We start from the raw sequence: 26,661 nt of genomic DNA, 5'->3' as shown, positions 1-26,661 counted from the left end.
ACTGATCAGGGTATGTGGAAAGAAGTAAATTATAAGACAAATGGAAAGGTAGGAAGAAGCTATATTGTGAAGGGCTCTAAAAGCTAAATTAAGAGTTTTGATTTTATGTTTGATAGTGGAGGCAACAGGGTGGGCTAGTGGAATTTACTGAGTAGCAGAATGAAATGGTCAGATCTGTGTTTTAGGAAGACCACTTTGGCAACTGAGTAGAAGACGGACTACTATGGGGAAAGACTTCAGGCAGGAAGATCAACAAGAATGCTACTGGAATAGCTGAGGTATGAGGTATTGAGACCTCAATTTGAGGGAGGAGAGGTTAAGGATTTCTAGAAATGAATAATGTAAAAATTATCTTTGAAATAATGAACACTGTTGATAGTTTCTCCCTTACTCTCTATTTTTTTTTTATTAAAAAAGCATGCTGTATTTAAAATTTTAATAAGCATAATCCTATAATGCTTTGTGATGAGTATTTCAAGATAACTATTCTTGAACTTATGGGTCCTGGCAGCAACAAGATGGTGGTCTAGACATTTTCTCTGATCCCCACAATCTCTCAAAAACCAAAGTTATGCTTCAAAGATAAAGCAATTTCAGCTGTCTCTATGATCTAGGACAACCAGAATCCAAAGGAATGGTTAAAAAAAAAAAAGGCAAACCCCAGGAACTGATAATCATTGACCCTGAGGTCACTCAGCACCCCTCCCCCACTTGCCATGCTAGTGCAGTGAGGTTGCACTAGAAGTTGCAAGGACATGACCTGAGCTTGCATCAAAACCCACTCGTGCACCCCTCCCCCCTTTTCAGTACTATAAAGATCCCGGTTCTAGAAGTTTGTTTAGGACTCATGACAACCAGCCTGGCCACAAACCTTCAGAAACAGAAATAGCAGCAGAGCCAGAATTCAACCCTAAGTCTTCCCTTGAAATCCAGTGCTCTTTCCATCACACCATACTGTTATCTCCCTACTACCTGCCAAGAACTTTCACTAAATGACTAAACCCTTAAAAATACCCTTCTAGGATCCTAGATCTAGAGCTGGAAGTACACTTCAGAATATCTAGTCCACTTGTTTTATGGGTGATGAACCTGAGGCCCCAAGGAGGTTAGATGACCTGCTCAAAGTCACATTACATAGTAAGATCAGAGGCAGAATTAGAATCCAGATCTGCTGACTGAAAAACCACTGTTCTTTCTTGCTGCCTCTATACACAGGTACGTTCACCATGATGTCTGAAGAACTGTTGTTTTTAGAATAAAAATAAATCTGAGAAAATAAGTACACAGAACATCCAATTCGTGGCAAGTTGGCACAGTATAATATATGATAATCCTATTCAGCAGCCTGCTGTGCAACATACAATCACTGTGCCACTGGGCTCGGTGTCTAACCCCCACATACTGCTACTTTTAAAAGACCAACAAGGAAACACTTCATACTTGAGTGATCTGCCACAATATGAATTTCTGTCTAGTGGGATTAGGTGGCAAGTGAAATGGACACCAGGTCCTCAAAGTAGCAATCATCACTCCAGGTGTTCAACCAACAGCTGAGGAAGGTACTCAAAAGGAGATGTACCAATGAAACACCTTTGCCTTTTTCATCACTGTGAGGCAGACAGTTAAAAATCATATTGATTTAGAACATTCAGAACACTCCAGAACCTGAAATGTCAACTGCTTTTAGACCTTTGATACTAGTTCTGTGACTTAAATAGGTGCTCAATAAATACTTCTTGGACTGGAGACACAAAACTGTTTTTTTCCAGCAATATAACAATTTCTAGTTCCACATTTTTGCTTATTTTTAAGAGTCACCTGTTCAGCAACAGACATCCTTCTGTTAGGATCGACATCTCGGCCCTCTAACTTGGCTTTGACCCTCTTCCACACACTCACTGCGTATGAGTTTCTTTCCTGCACAGCTAAAAAAAGAAATGAAATCGCAAATATTCAAACCACCTTTTTTAAAACATAGAGAATTAAAGTACACCAAAAGACAACTTCAATGTAACTAATTACCTTTTCCAGTCTTAGGATCTCTGACTGCCTTTTTAGGACTACAAGCAACACTCTTGCCTGTTCCTGGGGCTGTGCTCGGTGGAGTATCTGCTGATGTAGCAAGATTTTTCTGAATCGCTTTTCTTGCATTCTGTGACATAACTTCAGGCTGAGTCTTCTGGCCAGTGTTGCTTCGTACTGCTATAAAGATGAGAGTTGATATTACTATTTAAATGGAAGGAACAAAAATCTTCAGTTGATATAAACTGAGAAATTTGGCCTCAACGTCCTTCCATTCCCTATCATTAATACAATTTCATTCTAAATTTTAAAAAGTTTCTTTGGCATGAATTATTTTCACACTTAATTGACTATTTTTAAAATTGGTTTGGCTGCCTGTTTTGGAAGAATTCCTTTTCCTACAAAGGGTTAAATAAGAGTATCACATAGTATATCATGCAAACTTGCTACATTACTATCTAGAAAACATATTTACACAAGTTCTTATTTAAAACATCCGATTCCAGCTTTTTTCTCCCCCCTTTTCCTCCAACCACAAACCTGCAGCAAAGGTTGGCTGATAGGGAGCAGATGATGTTGGACTTGAACATTCATTTGTTGCATCTGTGACTAGGGGTGATGCAAAACTCACTAGATTATTGTAGATGCTGAAAGATAAAAATAAATGCACATTCATAAAATCTATTTTTAAAGCAAGAATTAAATATGGAAAATTCCAAAATTATTTAGAAGATATTTTGATGCAGCAAAAATGCTTTAATTTGAATTTAAAGGACCAGATAAATTATTTAAGGTTTGCTTACAGTTTCACTTTGATCAGTCACTGAGAAACTGTCTTACCTCTGACTTTGTGTCTTCAGATCTTTCAAGGTGGGAGTTATTTCCTGCAGCATTTCAACATGCTCCTGACTGCGCACTTGACCCATAGCTTGTACTAATGTAAACAACACTGTCTGAATGTTGTCTTGCCATGACTTGTATTCCCCTAAGAACTGCCTGACACTGTTTTCATAAGGAATATCGTCACCATCCGCCAGTGCAGCTTCTTCATCCTGGAATGAAAACATTAAGAAATATTTCTATCTTGCTATTAGAGAATCTTTTTCTTATACATCTTAATAAAAAGTAGTGCATCTCTTAAAATTTTATTTTTATCTAAAAAGAGTTAATTAAGGAAGTAACTTTTACAATCCAGGAGATGGCTTAAAAGTTATTTCTATCAGTGAACAAAAAAATTTACTTAAAAATACAACACAAAATGCAACAATTTAGCGATATAAACTCCATTCAAGTGTAGCTAGCTAACAGAGGGGATAAAGTGCTAGGCCTGGAGTCAGGAAGATTCATCTTCCTGAGTTCAAATCTAGCCTCAAACAGTTACTAGCTGCAGGACCCTGGGTAAGTCACTTAACCTTGTTTACCTCAGTTTCTTCATCTGTAGAATGAGCTGGATAAAGAAATGGCAAACCACCCCGGTATTTTTGCCAAGAAAACCTCAAATTGCATCATGACCAATCACAGACAAATTGAAAACGACTGAACAACAAACACCATTCAATTTCCACTGGCACTCTTAACAGATCCTTTTTTAAACATCCTAAATGACATTCATTTTTTAAAAATTTTAAGTTCCAAATTCTCCCCCTCTCTTTAACCCCTCCTCCACCATTAAGAAGACAAGCAATATGATACCCATTTACATATAAAGTCATGAAAAACATAGCTGATGAATGGAACTAGATCATCTCTTAAGCTTTCTGACCCCATTAATCTTCTAAAATCTGTTCTATGTTACTTACTGGTATGGTATTTTAGTATTCCTCCATGCCACAAAAGGAGAAAAAAATATTAAACATTAAAGTCTTCAAAAAGAGTTAATTTAACACTTCACACAAAAAGAAATGTTTCTGCAACAAAGTTTATTTAAAATATGGCATAGGTACTGTTTTAAAATCCCCAAACTCCGATATCATGTCTTCAGTCTTACCTTGGCCATTGCTTTTAGTAGATGCTTGACATCTCCAAGTTGCCTGTTGTGACCAGTGAGAACTGTCTTAATATTATCAACCAAGTTCTGGATTGTTTCACAGACAGTTTCTACCTGTTGCTCTTTCTCTGTCTGAACCACCCTTTGAGTAGACATGTCCTGACTCAGTTGGTTGTGTGCTGATAAAAGCCACTCAGAGCTGCCAATAGCATGTTCAAGATTAGTACCCTAAAAAAAAAATTCTTTTAAGAATCAATTGAAATAAACATGTCACTGATTGTCATAATTAAAACACAATTTTAACAACTGTCTAATTGCACTATGTTGGTTACACTGTCCAAATGCTACAAGATTAGGACTATCTAATTACACATTAGATAGCCCGCTAACACTGTCAGACTTTGTAATATTGAAATTTACCACTTGGTGTATTAAAAAACAGATCTACATATAGGAATACATAATTTATAACATATCTAATTGGAAATAGCAAAACTTGTGGCTCCAACAATTAGTCAATTAACTTGGGAATACAGCTTTTATAGAGTTCATTTTTTCTTTCTTAAACTCCAAGACTTACCACTCTTTGTAGTAAACGAAGCTCTAACTCAGAAACAGAACTGTTAAACTGTGAGGCAAATGAACACATTTGCTGACAGCGTTTGATAAGTTCAAATAATGAAGCATCCAGGTTTAAGGCTTCTGCAGTTCTAGTTCTTAAACTTTCAAAATGGATAATATTGCTGCAGAGGAAAGTTACCTATGAAGCAAAAAAAAAAAAACAAGATTTAAAACAAAAGTCTGAATTACCTAAAGTTAGAATCTCAATTTCACCTTTTAAAAGAATCTCACTTCTAAAGGAGAAATACCACAGAAATATTTAGTTGTGTAGGTAGAAGCTATTGAGAGAAGAATGGGCAAAAAGGTGGCACTGTGGATAGATAGAGCACCAGGCCTAGAATCAGGATGACCCAAATTAAAATCTGGCCCCACACACTTACTGGCCATGTGACTCTGGGTGAGTTATTTAACCCTGATTGCCTACGTTTCTTCATTTGTAAAAAGAGTTGAAAAAGGAAATGGCAAACCACTCCAGTATCTTTGCCAAGAAAAACCCAAATGGATTGCAAAAAATTAGACACCACTGAAAACAACTGAACAAAACTGAGAAAAGTGTTCTAGCTGATAATCACCAGCTCATCTCCAATTTCTTTAACATTCTCATTAAACAGGAAAATTTAGAATTGGTGATCATTCCAAATAAGTTCAAAGGAGTTAAATATTTTATGTCTGACAGGTTTTTGTAAAATTTTTAGTGCCTGTAAATAATCTTTTGAAATGAAAGGTCATTTCTTAGAGCAAAAATTCACAAAATCATAGACTTAGGGGTGGAAAGGGTCCCTAAAGGTCAACTAGTCCAAACTCCTCGTTTTATAAATGAGCACACTGAGGCCAGAGAGAGGAAGCACCATGCTTCAAGGTGATCTGAATTCTGATCTTCCATTAACCGCATAATCTTCTATTTCTATTTTTAATGCTCTAATACTTTTTCCTAGCCTTGTCTTCTTCAATCCAAAGTCTACCACTATGACCTTACTGGTCCAAATGCTAGCTGGGGCAGTTTGGTTCATGATAAATCCCTGTCAGAGAAGACTGGATTTTAAAGCCAATTAGGGGAGAGATAAAAGTCTACTTCTCCAAATGCCCACAGGGGCTAAAGTGGAGCAGGAGAAAGGTCCCCTTGCTTGCTTTAACTGTAGACATCTTCTATGCAAGTTGCTATTTATATAGATATAATTCACCATCAAACAAAATTTCTACCTTTGTATTCAATTAGACTATATAGTTTTGCCTGTTGTTGAATATATACTGTAAAGAATATCAAGAGGAACACTGAGATAAGAGTTGGGTTTGACCTTCCTGACTTAAAATTGTTATGTGTGTGTGTTTCCATAACCATCAAAATTGCCTGGTACTATATAAAACAGAAGAGAGGAAAAAAGAGAGAGAGAGGAAAGGGGGGGGGGGGTTGGAGAGAGAGAGGAGAGAGAGAGTGTCTGAGAGCAAAAATATGCACACAATGAAAGAGAATACAGATTCCAGAAATAGAACCAAAAAAACTATGTATCAGAGCACAATTTCATGCACCATCCTTTTTCAATTCTACGTTGTATATGGAAATGCTCATATTACTTGGTGTTTAAGTTCAAAAAAAATTTTTTTTAAAATAAAGCATTTAAAAATAAACCTTAAAAAAGGAGACACCCATGAGGATAAGCATTTGATAATACTACAGTAAACTAAAGCTGGGGAAAAGATTTATTTCATATATATACTGCTGAAATACTGGATTAGATAAGATAGGCAAAAATTTTAAATGAATCATATGCCAAAAAAAGGAACCAGAAAGAAAATGGAATCTATCTCACCTGTGGAAAGGAGATACATTTTCATCTATTGAACAAATTCAAATAATTACAGCAGGAAACAAAGTAGGCAGCTTTAATTACATAAAATAAAACATCCTGTACAATCAAGCAGTGAAATTTAGGGAAAATCCAGGCCACAAATATAACAGAAAAAAATAAACATGAAACAGATTTAAATGAGGTGTTTAGTTTCTATAAGATAAGTAGGCAAAAGATATAAACAAAACTCTGAAGTACTACCCTCACCCATACAACAACACTGACAAAGACTGATAAGAACATGTCAAATTTAAGGGATTTCAGACAAAAAATGAACACTCTTATGTTAGAGGTTAATTTTTGCTGAACAATTTGGCAAGACACTGAGTTATTTTAAAAAATTTTACCCTTTGACTCAGTAATTATGCAACTAGAAACAGACCATTTATAAAGGGAGAAAAAAGCTCTCTGATCAAAGCTGTTTAATAACAACTTAAATATCTAACAATTGGAGAATAGACAAACTGTAGCATATTAATGTAAACCTACTAATGAAATTAAGTCTGTAACATGTGAGAAATATAAGGAAATCTGGAATGATCTGTGAAATAAACCAAAGAAAGCAGATAGTAAACATTTTAGTACATTCCCTCTGAGATTCCCCATTTTATCCTGTACATATTTATATACATGTGTGTGCTCGAGTGAGCGAGTAAAAGGGTGTGTCTCCTTCAGCAGGTTGTAAGGTCCTCAGCAGAGACTAGGAGCTTTGCTTTTTGGCCTTTCTTTGTATCCCGGTGCTTAGTATAGTGCCTGGCACACAGCAGGTTCTTAATTAATGCTTGTTGATTGGGGTGCTGTCATTATAGTATGATACAAATAGAATGGCTCTATTAGAGAAAAAGAATACTCCCAATATTGCAAAAGTTTGCATTTACTTATTAAATATGCATTATATTTGTGATTACTGGTTGTAACCTGATAATGAATTAGTTAAAATTGTAGCTTCCTCTAATTAGAACCTTAGGAGGGGGAATGGCTCTAATCTACTGACTTTTAGCAGGGTGAGGACTATCTTTCATTGGTAAGTTTTGACAGTGTGTTCTTACAAGCTAAATGTTTACTAGCTCCACTTTCAGATGCCTGGGGGAGATGGGTTTACTTGCCAGAGACAGGGGCAGGACAGGACAATAAGCCCAAAAGACTTTTAAGTTACATAACAAATAGGAAGCTTCTCAAGTATCACAGCGGGATACAGACAAAATGCAATTTAACACACCTGACTCGCTCTTTGGCTTTCTTTTAGGACAAGATTCCTTCTTTCAGCAATTGTTGCTTCAAAATCTTGCAAGACTGGGGCCAGTGCAGGATTGGCCCCTCCCGCCCATTTCAAACGCTGTTCAATACTGGCTTCAAGTGCTGCTAATTTCTCCTGGAAATTAAAAAAAAAGTGGCTTCTTTCTAAAATACCAATACAACTATTCAATCTCAACAGTACCAATACAGGACACCACACAGAATATGCAAAAAAAAAAAAGTTTATCAACAAACATTTATTATGTAACTCTGTGTGGAATATTGTGCTACCTGCTTAGGATGATACAAAGTTTAGACTGGAGTCCTAACCAGTCTGTGAACTCTGAAATACACTCTCCAAAGTATTTCTGATAATTGTTTCAATATAATTGGTTTCTTTAGTCTGAGTTGGTGGTGATGAGGACCTACAGAATAGAAGTGCAATGGGAAAGATGCAGGAGATATTGCAAAAGAAAAATCGAAAGGATATGGTGATTAATTAGATATAAGAAGTGAGGGAGAGGAGGAATAAAAGATAACTGAGGAAAGGTGTGATTACTAAAGGAAACAGCAGAGGAGCAGTAGAGTTACTGCATCAGCTCAGAAGACAGCATGTATTCGCTCTTAAATCACAGCCTTAAAATTCCTATTTAAAAATAGTGAGTCAACCTTAGTCAATTTCCTTATCTATAAAACTTGGGAAATAAGTGCCCAAACCTCACATATAATTTAAAAATAAGCCACACAAAACAAATGCTTAGAATTCAAAGAAAATTTCATCAAAAACAATTTTGTTCTAGGAATTTCACATTTTGCCATGTACATGAAGTCTTTCAGATCACAAGGATTTCATTTAAGGTTGGCAGTTTACAGACTTCCCCAAGAACATAAACAAGCAATCTGGTACTCTCCTATGGTCAAAATTTACACATGAAGAGAGTTCAACAACACAATGGAAAAATTTAATTATCTGTTATACTTACTTGGTAAATGGGATATCCACTTGCTGATATGCTTCAACACTCATTTAGTCATGGGTGAAAATACTATGTTTAGATAACCTAAAGAAAGAACGTGAAGGCTGGAACAACGTACCTGCACTGCTGCAATTGAAGTTTCGATCTGACTGAGTGTATGGAGTTTCTTTTTCATGCTGGTTAAAATAGCAGAACGAGGTGGAGGTGTAACTGACATGGCCTGTGGTCGACTAATAAGAAGATCTTCATGCTGCCACTATTTCAGGGAAGGAAAAATCGGAATTTATAGTTAACGGGCAATCCTTGTAAAAACTGTTTTAAACAATACTCATGGTGGCTGCACCGAGTGAAATGACTCAATATATCTTAGATGCACAAATCTCTAAAGATGCAAACTGAGGATAAGGCAGGATCCTTGACAGGTTTCGAGTCTATGAAGCTCAAAACAGCACTGACGATGTCTGGATGGCTAAACTAAAACTTCAAAACAAGTGAGCCATCTTATGAGCCAAAGTGAACGCTGATAATGTACAATAATAGGCCTTAATGAAACAAATTATGACAAGATTCATCGTACTTTCTTTTGAACTGTTGGCTTAAATTTTGTGCCATTTATTTTGGGAAAATTAGTCCAAATTACCAAAAGCAGGAGGAAATGATTAATTTTTCTGAAGTATTGTTTATATGAAACTTTAGAATCTAATGTGATTTACCTGAAACATGGCAATATGCAGCTGCACTCTCTGGAGGCTTGTCTTACAAGATGAAATACTAGTTTCTAGTCTTCGAACTAAGTCATGTTTCTTCCAAGCAGTGTCGTATGAACTGGCTAGTACTGTTGCCCTGTTCATAACCAGCTGAGAAAACTTCCCAATTTGGATGTTATGTTCCACTGCTTTCTTACACAAATCATCGACTGAAACTTTGCTTTCAGCGCCGAAGTCTTTTGCTTCTACTTGAGCAATTATATCTACACCTAGAGCACTGATGAAACTGCAAAGGGTAAGTCCCAAGGCCTGATTTGGGAGTCCAATTAATAACTGTCTCACAAAGTCTGCTGTAAATGCCTTTATTGGCTTTGCCATTTGGTCTTCACTAAAACAAGAGTTTCTGAAAAGTGTTTTTACATTGACAATCTGTACAGGTCCATTTACAGTATTCTGGTCTTCAAGTGAACTTGACCCTAAAAAAGAAAAATATTCTATTGAATGAGAGAAAGTCCAATGTCAAGGATAAAACAGCGGCCAAAAAAATCAATAGAAAATAAAATAGATGGCTGGTCATATAAAATACTAAATGAAACTTCACAATAAACCAAACCCACATACCTACAACAAACAGGGTTTATTATTAGGACACAACCAAGTTCAACAATATTTTACACATAGGAAATATTTACCTGACAATGTTTTCGAAAAAGTACCACAGAGTCTGAAGAATTCTTTAATTGTCTGCAATCGTTTTAAAAAGAAAATTTCTTCTAGTACTTGGCGGTGATTATCATCATCAAAAAAATTAACTTGTGTACTCCTGGCTTCCCTTATAATGTCAATCTTACGCCAAGCTACTGGTATTTCCATCTTATTTAACTGTCAATTAAAAATATATAAATATATATTTCATTCCATTTTCCCTGCACATTCATTCACTCAAATGTTTGCTGCATATATCTTATTCCTAAAATAAAGTTAACACTTACCTTTTCAATTAATAAGCCAAAAGCAGTTTCAACTTGGGCAAACATTCCATCAAAAGCAACTAAAAGCATTTGACCAGCTGACATTTTGGGGGTTTCATCAACTGAACCATTTCTTGGTTGAATCAATTCACCATACTGAGCATGCAGTATCCTGATTAAAAGAGAAAGTAAAACAGCTCAGGGACCTTTACTGTAATATTCACTCAGCCAAAGCAGAAACTGATTAAATTTCATCAAAGAACTTATTTCACTTATACCTTCACAATTAGAGAAGAAACCATCCAACCAGACACTAAGTATATACAGGATAGAATGTAAGCTCCTTGAAAACAGAGACTGTTTCATCTCTGTGTTTATGTCCTCAATTCCTAGAACAGCTCCCGGCACATATGAGGCACTTACTAAACACTTGTTTCAAAATGATTTTCTAGGATAAAAAAAGCCAGGCTGGATTCTGCTATCTCACTGACTTAGAATGGAGTGTGCCACCTGCCTTGAGTTTTACAGAAGCAAAGTCTGAAGGGGCCTGAGAGGACAGCTAGTTCAGCCTGTACCTAAACAGTTTAATTATCAGTCATTTTGCCTTCAGGGGAAAACTGTTAGTGAGAAGGAATCTACTTCCTCCAGATGACCTTTTATGTAGTATAGCTATTTGTTTCTCAGGTGATTGCTAACTATAGATTTGAAACATCATTTGTACAGAAAAGCAAAGCCAATAAAGTAAATACCACCATTTTGAAAAAAGCTATGAAAAGCCCATTTTATGCCTAAAATTCTTAATTGAGGAGTTGTAAAAACTGCTGTAATCAATGTATTCCAGAATACTGAGAGCTTGCTGTGTGCAAGGCACATGAAAAAATTACCCAAATAACAGCAGCAAATGATATATGCCAGTAAATTGTCAACATTAAAAAAACCCATTCTTACCACTTAATATGGTACATGTATTTTGGGGGAGTGGTGAGGGGGAAAAAACGAAGAAGGCACCTCTGTTTAAAAATTAACTACTGCTCTAATGAATGAATGTCTTTCATACATGCTATTTTATTAGGGGACATCTGTGAAGATCTTGAAGTTCAATTTTACCCTAAATTTGCCAGTTTATCCCTGTCCAAGAGACAAGTACCAGATTTGATAAGCATGAATTTGAGGGCACACTCTGCCCTCAAATCCTTTCTTCTTCCAGCTAAAACTAGTGGGAAAAGATACAATTTATTTTGTTTTGTGATGTAGTCAGGGCAGGGAAGCCTAAAGTCTTCTTTAAGATGAGTAGAAAAGAAATAATATTCTTTTGCTCTAGTAATTCAAGCAAAATACAAAGCAATCGGTGCTGGCATTAGAGGATTACTCTGAAAACTAGAACAGGGGCTGTGCATAAAAGATCTAGACTCTCAAAAGGAAAAATGAAAAAAGCAATATGAATTAAGAAATTATACCACAAAACAGCAAACTATTTGGTACTAGTTTTAAAAACTGAAAATTAGATCAGTGGAACTGACTGGACAGGAAAAGAATCCGAAACAAATTCAACAACCAAATGTTCAATGAACTCAAGAACATAAACTACTTGGTGAAAGAAATACCTATGTCACAAGGATTGGAAGGCAATTTGGCAGAAATACAACTAACATTTTAGGCCATATGTGACAGTAAGATAAAAATGGACGTATGACTTGAGTATTAAAGGTTAAAACATTTTTTAAAAAATGGCATCCAGTACCTTTTAGGGTTTTTTATTCTTTCTCCCCACCCTCCGTCCCCCTATCCACACACATAAGACCGATGTCTGGCTAAGATAGCTGCCTGAATGGGGAGGGAAATTACCCATATCACACATATCTGTTTCAGTGAAACCCTACAATTGCACCAGACTGAATAATAATCAAGCAATCCAAGGAGAAACTAGATTGACTTCTTCTGCCTAAGGGCAATAGAAAAGGGAGCCTGATAGTGCAGGACAGACTCCCTATTCTCACCTTTATTTTTTCCTCTTTGTTATTACTACAATGAATGGCTCTTTAAATAGGGAAATGAGAATGTACATATTTGGAAATGAAAGTGATATACAAAAGAAAGAAAAAAAGACTTTTTGGGCTAGACAGCACTTAATACTTGTTGACTTCCTTTCTTTCAGTTTTCAACTCTTTAATAAAGGCCAGTTTCATTGGTCACCTGATGGCAGATACCCAAATTGTAGTCACCATGCCCAGGAATGAACGAATTAGCCTCAACAGAGCTAGTCTTGAAAACCCCATCATAAAAATGCCACATCATTCACATGCGTGTACACACACACACAATTCTGTATATCTTATGTGTATGTGTAATATAAACATGCTAGTGAATACATACATAAAAATCTGTAAATCGTCCTCTCCAAAGATAAAGAAACATTAAAAAATTATTAAGAATATTATATCTGAGCTGGTTTGAGGAAAAAAAATGAGCATGACAAGTGGATACTTAGGTCTGCCATCTCACTCAAAGTCAAAGCAAATCTCTCATATACTTTTAAATGTATTAATTACTTTTATTTATTCTGATCAAGCATACCACAGCTGATCCTGCATTTGTTTCTGAATGTTCTTAAATCTCTATATAAAGGAATACACAATACATTTATTATAAACAGGAGGACCTATACATAATATAAAATTGAAATGTTCCAGGTAACTTTTATACTTATAAAATCAATAATGAAAGATAAAAGAAACATTCTTTTTTCTATCTACCTTTACTCTCAAACAAAAGAGAAGGAATTACTGGAGAGTCTTATTTACCTTGCAACATCTATATAATGAGCATGTGTTTCTTCTTCTAACCCCATGGCTGCATTTCTTAAATAGGCTTGAAGAGACTCAACTAATGTCTGTAAAGGAACTCCATCAGTTGTTTGTTCAATAAGAGTGTCCAGTTCATGAAGCATACTTTCTAATGTATATTCTCCTTTCATTAAACATCTAAGTGCTTCTGGAAATATTATTTGCCGGAAGTTGGAGTTCAATTCCTATGAAGATACAACAAACATCATTTAGTAACATTTTTGCATTATTTCAAGTTACATCTTATCTTACATCAGTGCTTTCCAAAATGGGGACTATGACATACATATAAAGGAGTACATAATCAACCAAATAGAGGATATGAAAACGGGTTGTGGCTCATTGTCTTCAGAATAGTCTATCTTCATCTCAACAATCCGACAACTCCCCCTTCACTCATTCTAGCTGAACACTGCCCACTCTACACTCTGACTGTTGGCCTCCCATGGTTGCTGCATGGGCAAAATTCCATCTCCCACTTGGAGCATCCCTACACGCAGACCACTTTCAGATCATTTGACAGCTCAGTGGGGAGATAGTAACTGAGGAATGTTCCTGTTCCTCTCAACCCCTTTCCATTTTTTTATGGGGGAAGAGGCTGAGCAGGCACAAATGGGTTAGGATCTACAATGAAGATCTCATATTATGTCTCCTCTCAAACCCACCCTTTATATAAATTCCCTCTAATGAAAGTTCTACCAATTTTCCACATCAATTTCCTTATTATCCTGACTCTACACCCAATGAAACTATCTCTTCAAAGTTACCAATGATTTCTTAATTGCCAAGTTTGAAGGCCTTTTCTCAATCCTCATCCTTTTAGATATTTCTGCAGAAGGTGACACTGATGAGCACCCTCTCCTGGACACTCTCTAAGAGCACTGTTAAGCATGTCACCTATTAAAAACTCTCATCTGCACACTTAAAAAAAAACCATAATTTTGGAAACAAATAATTTTTTTAACTTGTTAAAAATCTTCCCAGCTAAGAGTTTCAGTGGGTTTTTGAACATAAAAATACAATACCTTCTGATTAGTTTGCAAAAATTGATTTGACATCAGTAAAGATAGAAATATAATAGCTGAATTTCAACAAAAATCTTTGCATAATGGGTAGATGGGATTGAAAAATGAATATGATTTAATAAGCCCAGTCGATGTACTTTCATTTGGAGCTATGCATCTTTGTGAGGTGTCTATTTTAGCACTGACAACCAATAAAATCCAAGTACAGAAATAAACTGAAGTTAAATCTAGATCTTTTAGTTGCTGGACCCCAAAATGTTAAAAGGTTTTTAAAAATAAAGAAGCATATTAAATTACAATCCTCTCATTAAAACATTAGTATTTTCAAATTTTATATTACCTTTATCTCATAATTTTAAAATGTCTTTGTGTGTAAAATTTGTGAATAAGTAGATATACACACATTGGAGAGTATTAAAAAACTTTGTATTGACAAGGGTGGTACGATCAAATAGGTTCAGGGACCATTATGCTAGCTATCTAGAGAATGGAGGAGAAACTAGTTTTCTACAATAATGCAGCAGTAATTACTAATAGGGCAATAACTCATAGCACTTGGTTTCAAATTCAAGATCTAAACTTTAAAAGAGTATGTTTCTAAATTCTGTTGCCAAAATGCAATGGTTACAAAATTTTCTGTTCAATTTTTACCATGACTGGATATCCAAATAGGGATTCTTACATTGCTTTTCTGGATGATTTTAATAGACAAAATGAGACAATGCAGATAAATGGCTTTACAAACTTTAAAGTGGCTATGTAAATCTGAGATAAGAAATATGTTCAATATTTAAAGTGTAAGTTTATATGACTTAAGGTAAACAAAAATGTCTCTCACTAGACACATACAGATTGTAACATGGAATTAAGACTTTCATGAGAGGAAAAAATTTTAACTGATCTATGAAAATCCTCACTCTCACTGTAGTTCAGATAGCCACAGCTGTGGTATACTGGAAAAAAAACTGGGTTTAGAGTCAGAAAGCTGGGTTCTAAGCCTAGCTCTCACACCTTCTCTTATAAAATAAAGATAATTCTTGTATCTCTTTCCCATAGGTGGTGTGTACGTGTGTGATGAAAGGAGAAACCACATGTACAGCATGTTTTATCTTCTAAGGCACTATTATAAACTAGTGGTGTATTAATGATAATAAACAATATTACATCATTACATCAATGATTGTAATAAACAATTATCCTTTTCTAAAAGGTTCATTTCAATTCTTTTAATGAGGCTGACTCAATAATAGGAATGGCAAGTATATGCTTGTGTTTAGAAAACAGACTTTCTTACAAGACTGAAAAACAAAACAAAACAAATTCATGGAAAAGGAAGCAGACAAGGATGATGTGAAATAAAGACATTTTTCACCTGAAGTGAAGTATATACTCCATTAGCTAAGTGAACTGCCTCAGATGCTTCCACTGGATTAGGAATATCTAAGTCCTGTGGGACCAGATGGCACTGCTTCAATAACTGAACAAGACATGTAACATTTCCACTCATACTACATAGTTCCTCTAAGAACCAGGCTCCATCCCGGGAAGTGAGATCAACAAGCTGTTCTCCAGCACTAGATGCAGCACCTTCCATCATCAGATTACGCCTAAATGAGATATTTATATAATGAGAAAAAAAATGTACACCGATTTTACAATTTAATTATCAACATTAGATACAAACGTATCAAATTCAGTTTGCAGCCAATTATAGAGATACAAAATTTCTACCATCAGTTTTTTGATAAATTATTCCAGATCTTAAAAATCCTAAAAAACTTGCAACTTTCAGGAAATCAAAAGGAAAAGGAAACCATTAAAAAGGCAACACACCACCTCCTTTAGGCTCCCAATTTACCATCAACTAGTCTATAAAAGGATTTCAGAACTTATAGAAAGGCTCAGAGAGCACATATGTCAGGTTATCTCCTGCACCACTGAATAGTGAAAAGCTATGGGGGTCTTTGGCCTTGCCCTTGTAAATTTCCTCATGGTGACCTAGAACGATTAGCAGAGCCCATATCCACAGCAGCACAGGTGAAATGGTAACTAAGAGGCTGTAGGAGTGCTCCCAAAGCATATTCTGATTGCTGCCCACATTAAAATGAAACATAGAGTGTTTCAGACCCTTTTCTGGTAATATTACTGAAAATACCAGGCACTACATTGAAATGAAATGAGCAGGCACAGAACCAACTTGGTACCAATGTGTCCAGCACTGACATGAGAATCAATTAATTTTTGTTCATAAAGCATAAAAATTATTAAATACCTATACTGTACAAAACACTGTGAATAAAAAGATGAAAAATAAAATAGTTCCTGCTCCTTTGGAGTTTACCATCTAATAGTCTCTTAACATAAAGCATGGTCCCACACACACATCTAACTTACCTTGTAAGGGTGCAAAGGGCAGAAATAATAACACTAGCTAGGCTCAAAGACCCTTCTTCTCCATTTTCATGTAGAAAAACTTTAATACAACGTTCAATTTCTTTCAATTGTTCTTCACAAACTGGCACAGTAACGGCTTCTTGCTTCAGTCTCTCCACTTGTCTGATAAGCCGGCTATTTATGTCTGCAGCATAGCGCTGAAGAGTCATTTCTGTGGCAGTTATGAACTGGCACACTGTTGGAGGTGGCTGGGGAGCATACTGCATTTCATATCTGTGTAAAAAAAAAACCACAAGACACAGATTATCTGAATCTGTGGCAAAATTGTACTACTCAGGAAAAGCACTGTTTATTATTTTTAATAAAAAAATTAAAAATACAACAATAAAAGCGTAAGAAAGTGACTTAAAATTTTCCATGTCAACCTTCTATAGTGTTTTGATTACCTGATTTTTTCACTAAGAATACATGCAAAAACACCCAAGAATTTTTCCTTCCCACAATTTTACCCTGTTGCCTTTAACTTACTTTCTGTATAATTCCTGACAGCGCTCAATTGTTGTATTACATATAAGCTCTTCCATCCAAGTCTTCCACTGTTCGATTCGGTGCTTCTGAAATATCGCTTTTGGGTATTGCAGAGCTACAGTTGCATAGTGATGCAGCTGCTCAAGACATCCTCTTAATACTGACCGCCTCTGCTGCAGAAGAGCACCAACCTCTCCTTCCAGCTGTTCACACTGGCTAATCAAATGTGCTTGACCAGCATTCTGAAGAAAAGCTGTTGCTGGTACATAGCTTGGAGGACCTATAAAACCAAATGCCAAACATAATACAATGGTAGCAGTAACTTTGGAAATATCATAACCATCAAGGAAAATGCATGACTGTCATATAACAATGTCTATATATCAGGATCATAGCATACCAAGGTCCATTTGTGTGCTAATCTCTTGGAGAAGACTTGCGAGTTGTGTTGCTTCTAAATTATTAAATGCAGCCTGGTAATGTGTTATCCACTGTTCAAATTCATTCAGTTTCACCTGGATTGCTTCCTGAACAGCTCTTTGCTGAGTCTGCAGCTGTGTATGTTCAGAATACCTGAGTTAAAGAAATCAAAGAAACAATATTTCTCTATGTTAATGTTAGATGAATAATAGTCAACTGCCGAAAACATGATGTTTAAAGAATCTTGTGATTTGTGCTTAAGTTGCTTTGACCATTTAAAATGAGGTTAGTGTTAAACACAGGATCAAAAACTTGGAGCTGGAAGAAATCTGAGATTTTCTAGTTAGATGTTCCATCTATACCAGTGGTCCTCAACTTTTAAGAATTGAAGAATCCAAATAGCTTTAGCTTATGTGAGTTATATCTATTCACAGTTACCAAATTAAATACAAAAATTGATGAATTATTAGAATATTTATCAATTCATTGGCATTCTTTTTACAAATTTTTGCAAACTTTTTTAATGTCTAGCTCAAGAGAAATAAGCTGGATCCTCAAATCTGCTTCTGCATTCAATCTGTTGCAATATGTTATTTTAGTAGAAGCAAAGATAAAAATACAGCCTCACACAGATATGTAGTTGAAAAAGGGGGGAGTATTTTAGTAGGCCAATAATGTTTTAGTATTATTAAAGTAGTTTTGCCTTCATGGAACCCATGAAAGGTTCTCAGGGACCCCTCGTTATCTAGAAGAACTTCCTCATTTTATAATTAAGGAAACTATGGACCACAAAAGTTAAGTCATTTGAGGTACTAAGCAGCAGAGTAGGGATTTGAACCCAAGTTCTCTCAGCAGTGATTTTAGTGCTCTTTCCTCTATACCAAATATGAAAAAAAATTCCAAAGGTTCATAGATGACAAATTTAGAGCTGAAAGGAACACTTGAGGCTATCTAGTCCAATTCCTTCATTTTACAGATGTGAAAAATGAGAGCCAGAAAGATTTCCTTGCTCAAGGTCACATGGGTATTAAAAAGTACACACTTAAAAACAAATACCCAACAATTCTTTTATACCTGTGCTGTAGAGTGTGAGAAGGATGATCAGCTCCTTCAGCTCCTTCCAGGAATTCAATCTCCTCAAGGAGTTTGCCTTGCAATTTTTCAACATCTGTCAGTTGTTCTTGCAAGTTCAGATACTCTTCTAAACTGCTGTCTAGCTTGGGAAGCACAACCAGCATTTCATCCCTATTCTTAAACCAGTTTACCTATAAAAAATTGTTGTTATTAGAAGCCTTCTCAACAGCTGATTTTCTCAGACAGTTTAGCATCATGAACTCAATAACATAAAAAGCAAAATATACTATTAGTCAGTAAAGAAAAATGACATGTAAATAATTAAACAAACGAAGTGGCCCTTGACAAAATACTGGGAGCATTTTTTTTATTTTTATTTGCTTTTTGGCAGGGCAAGTGGAGTTAAGTGACTTGCCCAAGGTCACATAGCTAGTACATGTGTCAAGTGTCTGAGGCCGTATTTGAACTCAGGTCCTCCTGACTCCAGGTATGGTGTTCTACTCACTGTGCCACCTAGTTGCCCCCAGGGAGTATTTTTTTTAAAGGGACATGAAGAAAATTAAAAGACTTGATTCACTAGCATACTGCTTTTAGAAAGACCCCAACTGAACAGAATTCTCTGTCACATATCAATGGTTTCAATACTGAACCTTTAGGTGAAGTTATATTTAAGTAGCAGTGGTGTTACAAGTCACTGACATACTTTTAACTACACATTCAAACGGAATACATTATTGTATTCATTTCACCTTAATTTCAGCCACTCTGGAAGAGAAAAGGCTTCGGGTAATGTCTCTCTCCATCTCCCTTTTACTTTGTTTGTTTTCAGCTTGTTGGCCACCACCACCGTAGACAGCTCCAGCAAATCCTGCTTCTCCCCCAGCTGTCCAGTCTACCAGTGGATCATACACAAATGCTTCCAGTAACGTAAGCAAAGTCTCTCTTCCACGTCTCATGATGTGCAGAACCTGTTTAATAAATAATTTTATGTTAGATTTTTGGCTACTTTCCTTACAAAAAGAAAATCTTGTTCTGCAGGCAAGGATAATAGATATGTTTGCTTACTTTCTTAAAATGTACCCAATAAAGGGGTGAAGCATACCTGCTCACAAGAAAGCCTGAAAACTCCTTCTACTCCAGTCACACCCAGCGCTGTTTCAATGTTGTGTGTCATGCGGAAAGGTACCTTTTCAGGAACTCTAAGGCTTTTACCTAAACAAGATATTTTTGTTCATATTTTAGACCTCCTTCTTACTTCAGGTGAAGCCATTTTATAAATATACAAAAATCAATTGTATTTTACCTTTTTCAAAGCAAACATTATAATCTATGTGAACAACTTCTCCTGTAGTCATGTCTATAAGAACATTATCCAGATGTCTATCTCCAAGGCCAATTATGTATCCAACCATAGACATGACTGCGGTAGATCTTGCATATGACTTGAAAATAAAAAAGATTTTATACATCACTAGCAATGATTTTTCAGACATGAAAACAATGCTTTGAAACCAATATTAAAACCACAATCCTACTCTCTATGAGATGGTCCATCCATCAAACTAGTTTACTTTTCTTCCTATTTCTAATTTTTTTTTGGTGTGCTCCCCCATCGCTCCCCACGTCTCACTTAAAAACTTGACATTTCTTCCTTATGTCCCTAGTTAAGTTCTACTATTATGGCTATAAACATTATGGATTTTAAATTTGGGTCTTTATTGTGCCACCTTCAACCATCAAAGCCCTAAGTTTTAATTTAAACCCAACATACCTGTGTAACCCTCCACCATTCATCAGGGGTGGTACAAGATGACCAGAGCTCCTTAGCCAGAAGATTTGGTGGTGTTGCCTCCATTAGCTCTTCTAACACAGCCTTCATCACATTGAGAGGCCAATCACGACGAGAGACATCGAGACTAAGCCCAACTGCTTTTAAGGCAGGTCCAATTTTACTGTAATAAAGTTCACTTGGTCGGGGCACTATTCCAGGATTTTGAGGAGTTTGGTAAGAATCTTGAGCCTGTTAAAAAAAAAAAAAAAAAGAAACTGAATTTTACTTCCAGCAAAAGCCTAAATTGCTAGCACTGTCAGACAGAGCTCATAGGTCTGTTAGCTTTGCTGAAATGTTTTTTTCTCCTTTCTTTAAGTCTTTGTTACGAGCAATGGCCCCTCTGGGTATGAAAGGGATTGGAAATATGTAAAAACAAAAGGCATTATTTTTAAAAAGCAGAACTTCAAAAAAATTTTTTAAAACTTATTTAAAATAGTTTATAAAACACTAATCAGGAAATGATAAATGAGAGGCAGCAGGGAAGTCAGGAGAATGCTGGATTCGGTGGCCTTAGAGAGCCCCGAATTTGAACTGCATCTTACAACTCTAGCTGTGTGACTTTGGGCAAATCACTTAAACTCTCCAAATTTCGGTTTCCTTCACCTATAAAATGGAGATAATGCCTAGAGAGACTACTTCACATTACTATAGTGATGGTCAAATAAGAAAAATCTATAAAACATTATATAACTTTTTAAATGTCAGATGGTATTATCACTGAGCTTTAACTAATGGTTTACAACACTTTTTAAAACTAAGAACTTAGAAAGGAAAACAGAAATGGTTTTTAGAACCACAAGTCTAAACTAAAGAATTGTTAAAAACAAAGACAAAACAAAACCCCAAATTTTTCAATATTAACGAAACTGTTTGCCTGTCCAAGTCCTCCTGGATTAGGTTTTGATGTACGAAATAGGTTAAATTATCTTCCTTATGGCCCTGTATCACCTTTAACTCTGGTACTACTTCTTTAGTGGAGATATCATTTGTGTAAAGGGTCAGGATTCTTTCTATTTGCCTCTCTTTTGCTTTAAAAAAAATTATCTTGATCATAATTTCACATTCTTTTCTGTCAAGGTTTTCTCAACAAATCAGACTTCTGCATTTAATTTAACAGAAAACATGGATAGGGATTGGGAACTCCCAAGTGAGGAAGCTCCTTCTACCAAAGCAGAATGGGATATTCTCTGTGATCTGTAGTCCTAGAGCGTTGCCTAAAGCAGAAGTGTCAACACTTGGTCCACCACAATCCCAAGTACAGCTGAACCAGATTAAAATATAATTAAGAAATACTTAACAAACTATCACACCTGAAAATTAAGTCAATATATAGACTGCAGGGATCCTTACGTACAGATTAGTGGTCCACTTTTCTATTTGAGACTTATACCACTGGCCTTAGAGCACTGAGAGAAAAGTGACTTGCCTAGGTTCACGCAGCTAAATATGTGTCAGAAGTGGATTTGAACCGAGATCGTCCTGGAAGCTTGGAGTAGTGAATACAAAATGTACAATATTCGAAACATTCAATATTTAAAACGCTGATACAGAAACATCTTTGCATTCCTTTTTATATTTTTAACATCACATCATCAATAACTCAATATTAATTACATAGTAGGTCGTTTCAATTTTTTTTTAAAGTTTAAACAAAAATCACATTTCCATTAAACTACACCTTTACTCTTTCTAACGTATTCTCACATCCTACCAACTGGTATATTCCCAGAACCTCAAACAGCATCTTATTAGGTACTTAAACATTTGTTAAGTTACTAGACTAGGAAAAAGTATGATCTAAAAAAAATGTCACTAGCGCATATATATTTCAACAGATAGATATAAATATTTATTTTGAGCTCACAAAACAATAAAAGTACCTACCTTTTGTGCTTGTAAGGCAGCTTCTCGCTGTTGCCATCGTTTGTAAAGACCAAACAAAGGTGTGGCTCCATCCACCCACTGGATGAGACCTGACCTGGTTCCAAGTGGTGTCACAGAATAATGTCTAGCATGGAAACGAGGTGTCTCTTGACGATTAATTGTAGCAAACATAGTATTCACAATAGACAAGAATTGCATAATTCTCTCATCTAGGTGCAAATCTTCTAGTCCTACAATTAAAAATAAAATATAGCATATTCAGAATTATCTGGCTAAATAGAAAGGGAGATACTGAGTTGCTCCAGGGAAGCAAAAATTTTCAGATAACCCTATGTATCTTTATTATTCTTAGCAACAGAGACAGAATGGCTTTGTTGGACAATTCTACTTGCAGGCTAGGAATGAAGTGATTCAAAATAACCAAACTATTAACCATGCTTTACGTTTTCTACTTCTAAAACTTTCTGGGAAAAAGAACACAAGTAATGACAGTATCTTAATTTCCTGGGGCCATAGGCTACAACCCTTACCATTTCTTTCTGACTTTAGTCAGTCCTAGCTAATAATGAGTGTTCTAAATTTTAAGTATAAATTATAAGTCATTACAAGTTACATAAAAAGAAACAAATTACATAAAATTCACCGCATCTGATGTTCATTTTAAAAGACACATGCATTTTGTTTTTGAGCCAACATGTTTGAAATATTAGTTTTAAACGGGCAGGGATTTGTTCTCTATTAAGAAAATGCTCATTTTTCAATTGGGGGAAGGGGGTGAGGATTTAAAACCTTACCTTTGAAAAGATAAGGGTAGTTCTTCCCATCTGAACCTAGAAAGAGAAGTTTCTTTGGTTTGGTTTTAGTAGGCAAGATTGTGATGGTACCACCAACACTGTGAATTGTAACTGTATCTCTGGCAGACACTTCTCCAGGAAGGGCAATTTCAGTGTTAGTCATGGCAGCCAACCAAGGACTAATTTCTTCAAGACGTAAGATGTAACTAGCACGTTTTTGCGCTCTCTGCTGTAAACTTAGCATCACCTATATTTAAAACAAAAAATCAACAACAAAAATTCCTAAAGTTCAATGTTTTAGTAAAATGCTTACTTATTCACATTTACTTTGGCATACAAGCTCCAGTCCTATTATAAGGGAAAAAGAAGTAGCAGATGCTAGAGTTCAAAATCTACTTCACACAATTAATCTATAATGCTGCTCCTTTTAAAAACATATCTGACAAATACATAGGGAAATGGCAGATAAATATTAATACATTTTAATATACCATCTTTCCTAGTTTAGTCATTCTGAATTATTTCCACAATTTATAAAAGCAATTTAAAAGGCCAATATTAGTTTTATTTTCTAAGCTAATAAAATGCTATCAGGTTGTTTGCCTTTTTGTTATTATAAACATTGAATACATTCACTAAATAAAGCTAATTATATGGACAAAGTATCAAACACTCTCCTTTTATTTTTTTCCTCTGTAACAGAAGAGAAGAAGCCTGGTATTTGCTAAAAAGCAAAGAACATTGAGCTTGGGCACTTTACATTTAACAATCAGTTGAGAGTGGTACTAGCTCACCATCTTCAGGTTTTTTGCCACAATGGACCAGTGAGTAGCACAGGCTGGACACTTAATTTATGTTGCAGGTGCTAACATCAACGAAGGAAACACAAAACAAAAGACAAACCCACAACAACCTATAATAGACAGTCTTACACAGCTTTTGCCAAAGCTGATCACATCTCCACAGGAGGGAGAGCTAAGGAACTTTAAAAAACAAAACAATAACATCCATCAACCTTAAAGAAAAAAAAAAATTTTTTTTTTTATTACTTCCTTGCAGGTAGTCTTAATGGCAGTACCTCTTTAAAAGGGATCCAGCTGCTTCCTGGCTTTGCAGGATTTGATGGATTCTTTAATTTTTCTAGGGCATTTTCAATTGCATCACCATAGTTGTCCTGAAACCATTTTTCATGAGGGGTTTCTGCAGGAGCGGCTGTGATGCTCCGTACATGCTCCAAAGCAAATACAATGGGTTTCATCAAAGCAGTGTGCTTCTCACGCATGATAGCGATTTTTTCCTCTCTAACAAAAAGGAAATTTTATTTTTGGCACTTTGAAGTATATGATGTAATTATTTACACACGCGCGCGCGCACACGCACACACAATTTCTAGATTCATGAAGCACAAACAGGAGACAACTATAAATAACTAGCAATGACACTTGTTTAGAAATAAAACATTAAAAACTAAAAATACACTATAAATCTATGAACTCATGACTGAGTAAATTCTTCTAGAATAGGAGAAAAAAATTCTCCTACTATCAAGATTGCACAGTGGCTTGGCTGCTGGTATTTTCTTAGTATGTCACATAACTTGGTGACAAATGGTTTTATAATCAGTGTGGCCTGATGATAGTACTGCCTTTCAATTAGTTTATCTTTTTTTCCAAGCCCACCTCCCAGATCTGTCTGCCTCTTCACTCACAACTGTCTCCCTGACTACGGCAACTGTCTTCAAATTTATTTTTCGGACTAACTTATCTTGAAAAAAATTACATTTCAAATAAGATACTATATATTAATATGGAAAGATTATATACAAAAACATTTTGTGTATTTCTTTAAATAATTTTATACACATAGAACTTACTATTAAGTAGCACCTGATGCTACAAAACTACTGAAAAAATGAAACTAATGTTGTCAAGTGAGTAGAGCTCTACTTAAATGTTACAAGATAGAAAATAAGCTAAATTGCAATATGGAAAGTAGATGTTAAAGTAAAAGTAGAGGAATATCCATTTCTTCTGAAATTTTCTTGATTAATCATACTTGCGTAAGGTGTTGTTGTTTTGGACTCTTTTCACTTCATCCTCTAGTTGCTGAATCCGTCTCAAGACATACATGTGCTGTTGCAGCAGAACTCCTAACCAAAGCTCATCCCAAAGAACAGTAACCCTGCGAAGCTCTGCAACTAGCATTTGGACCTATGTAAACATCACAATGTACTTATTTTTAGAATGTGTATGGCATTAATTCTCAAAGTCTCATTTTAAAGTTACACCATTCCAAATTAGTGATTCCACAATATCAAGATGAATGAACACTATATTTGAGTTAATTTAAAAAATTTAAAAAGTTAATCTTATTTCAAATAGTTTAACAAATATGAAGTAAATTATGTATTAAGTTTTATTCCTCAAGTATGATTTCCAGAAAACTATTAAAGGTATATTTTAATCCTGAGAAAAATATACTTAAATTTGAAAACAAAATCCTTTACCTGTAACACCATTGTTGGGTTTGCTGAAGATAGCTTATCAACAATTTTGCTGTAGCAATCTTGCATCATAGCTTGGTCTTCATTCAAGCCATTTTTAGGCTCATCCTTATTACTGTCTTGAGAAGCTGGGGGACTTCCTCCCTCACATTCAGCACCTAATAATTCTTCACCTTGAATATTGCCTAGCAAGGTAGGAATTGCAGAAGGAAGTTTGTTCCCTAGAATGAAGACAACATATAGATTATAAAAACATGTCTCCCGTGTGCATATATTATTAAATAAAATTGAAAAAAAGAACCATTAAAACCAAACCATTAAAAGCACGATTCAAGCTAACTCATTCCAAGTCAGTTTCTTTTCTTTTTATTATCTAGGATTTAAAAATTAGTGTACTACAAACACTAGAATAATCTGTATTAAAAGCCAAGAAAAAAGATAAAATGGCACTAAAGATGACTCTGATAAAGTCACAGACTACATAACAGAATGTTCACATAGCACAAAATTTTAGTAAACAAAAATTACTATCAATAGGACACTGTGGATTTGATTAACGTTTATCAAGGGGAAAGCATTCTAATATTCCATACCTGAAGACTGGGATTCAGTACTAAGTGAAATAGTACCCACTATTGCAGGATACAATATAAGGTGAGGGGAGTCTTGAGCCACTCGACAGAGTAGGTTACAAATACTTTGGCGAACATATACTTCGGGGTGGTTTAAACGGGAGAAAAGCTGTGGAATAATACCTTTGGAAAAAAGAGGAAGAAAGAAGCTTGAATAAATTGTTTAGACTGTATTAAATCCATACTTTTTTTCTAGGAGGGAAAAAAAGAACCTGCAACATCCAACCCATCAGAACCATCAGCAAAACGGTCTGTTTTCTGAGAGGCAGCAAAGTACAACAAAGAGAATGCCGAATATGGAGTCATGGTTCAAATCCCAGCATTGCCACCTGACCTGCTTCAAAGCTTCATCCATAAAATGAAGG

General features: G+C 35.5%; 1 protein-coding gene across 1 annotated transcript in view; it reads right to left on the bottom strand.

The window, feature by feature from the left end:
* Window positions 1-26,661, bottom strand: part of SMG1 (SMG1 nonsense mediated mRNA decay associated PI3K related kinase) — a 122,150-nt gene that overhangs the window by 5,498 nt on the left and 89,991 nt on the right. The window contains exons 36-62 of the mRNA XM_036741710.1: window positions 26,258-26,419; window positions 25,668-25,885; window positions 25,217-25,371; window positions 24,240-24,462; window positions 23,162-23,408; window positions 22,368-22,597; window positions 20,424-20,672; window positions 19,956-20,094; window positions 19,755-19,864; window positions 19,402-19,620; window positions 18,653-18,843; window positions 17,559-17,731; window positions 17,159-17,438; window positions 16,631-16,903; window positions 15,609-15,843; window positions 13,170-13,396; window positions 10,390-10,540; window positions 10,090-10,279; window positions 9,404-9,873; window positions 8,809-8,946; window positions 7,697-7,849; window positions 4,590-4,769; window positions 4,010-4,237; window positions 2,863-3,074; window positions 2,563-2,669; window positions 2,023-2,202; window positions 1,819-1,925 (exon numbers count right to left, since the gene is read on the bottom strand). Coding sequence (XP_036597605.1) covers window positions 1,819-1,925; window positions 2,023-2,202; window positions 2,563-2,669; window positions 2,863-3,074; window positions 4,010-4,237; window positions 4,590-4,769; window positions 7,697-7,849; window positions 8,809-8,946; window positions 9,404-9,873; window positions 10,090-10,279; window positions 10,390-10,540; window positions 13,170-13,396; window positions 15,609-15,843; window positions 16,631-16,903; window positions 17,159-17,438; window positions 17,559-17,731; window positions 18,653-18,843; window positions 19,402-19,620; window positions 19,755-19,864; window positions 19,956-20,094; window positions 20,424-20,672; window positions 22,368-22,597; window positions 23,162-23,408; window positions 24,240-24,462; window positions 25,217-25,371; window positions 25,668-25,885; window positions 26,258-26,419 — 5,447 coding nt within the window. The remainder of the gene's footprint in view (window positions 1-1,818; window positions 1,926-2,022; window positions 2,203-2,562; window positions 2,670-2,862; window positions 3,075-4,009; window positions 4,238-4,589; window positions 4,770-7,696; window positions 7,850-8,808; window positions 8,947-9,403; window positions 9,874-10,089; window positions 10,280-10,389; window positions 10,541-13,169; window positions 13,397-15,608; window positions 15,844-16,630; window positions 16,904-17,158; window positions 17,439-17,558; window positions 17,732-18,652; window positions 18,844-19,401; window positions 19,621-19,754; window positions 19,865-19,955; window positions 20,095-20,423; window positions 20,673-22,367; window positions 22,598-23,161; window positions 23,409-24,239; window positions 24,463-25,216; window positions 25,372-25,667; window positions 25,886-26,257; window positions 26,420-26,661) is intronic.

Source organism: Trichosurus vulpecula, chromosome 1 (genome assembly GCF_011100635.1).
Source record: "Trichosurus vulpecula isolate mTriVul1 chromosome 1, mTriVul1.pri, whole genome shotgun sequence".
Classification (NCBI taxonomy): Eukaryota; Metazoa; Chordata; class Mammalia; order Diprotodontia; family Phalangeridae; genus Trichosurus; species Trichosurus vulpecula.
Note: the sequence above shows the minus strand (reverse complement) of the source record. Positions and strands in the feature narration are given on the sequence as shown.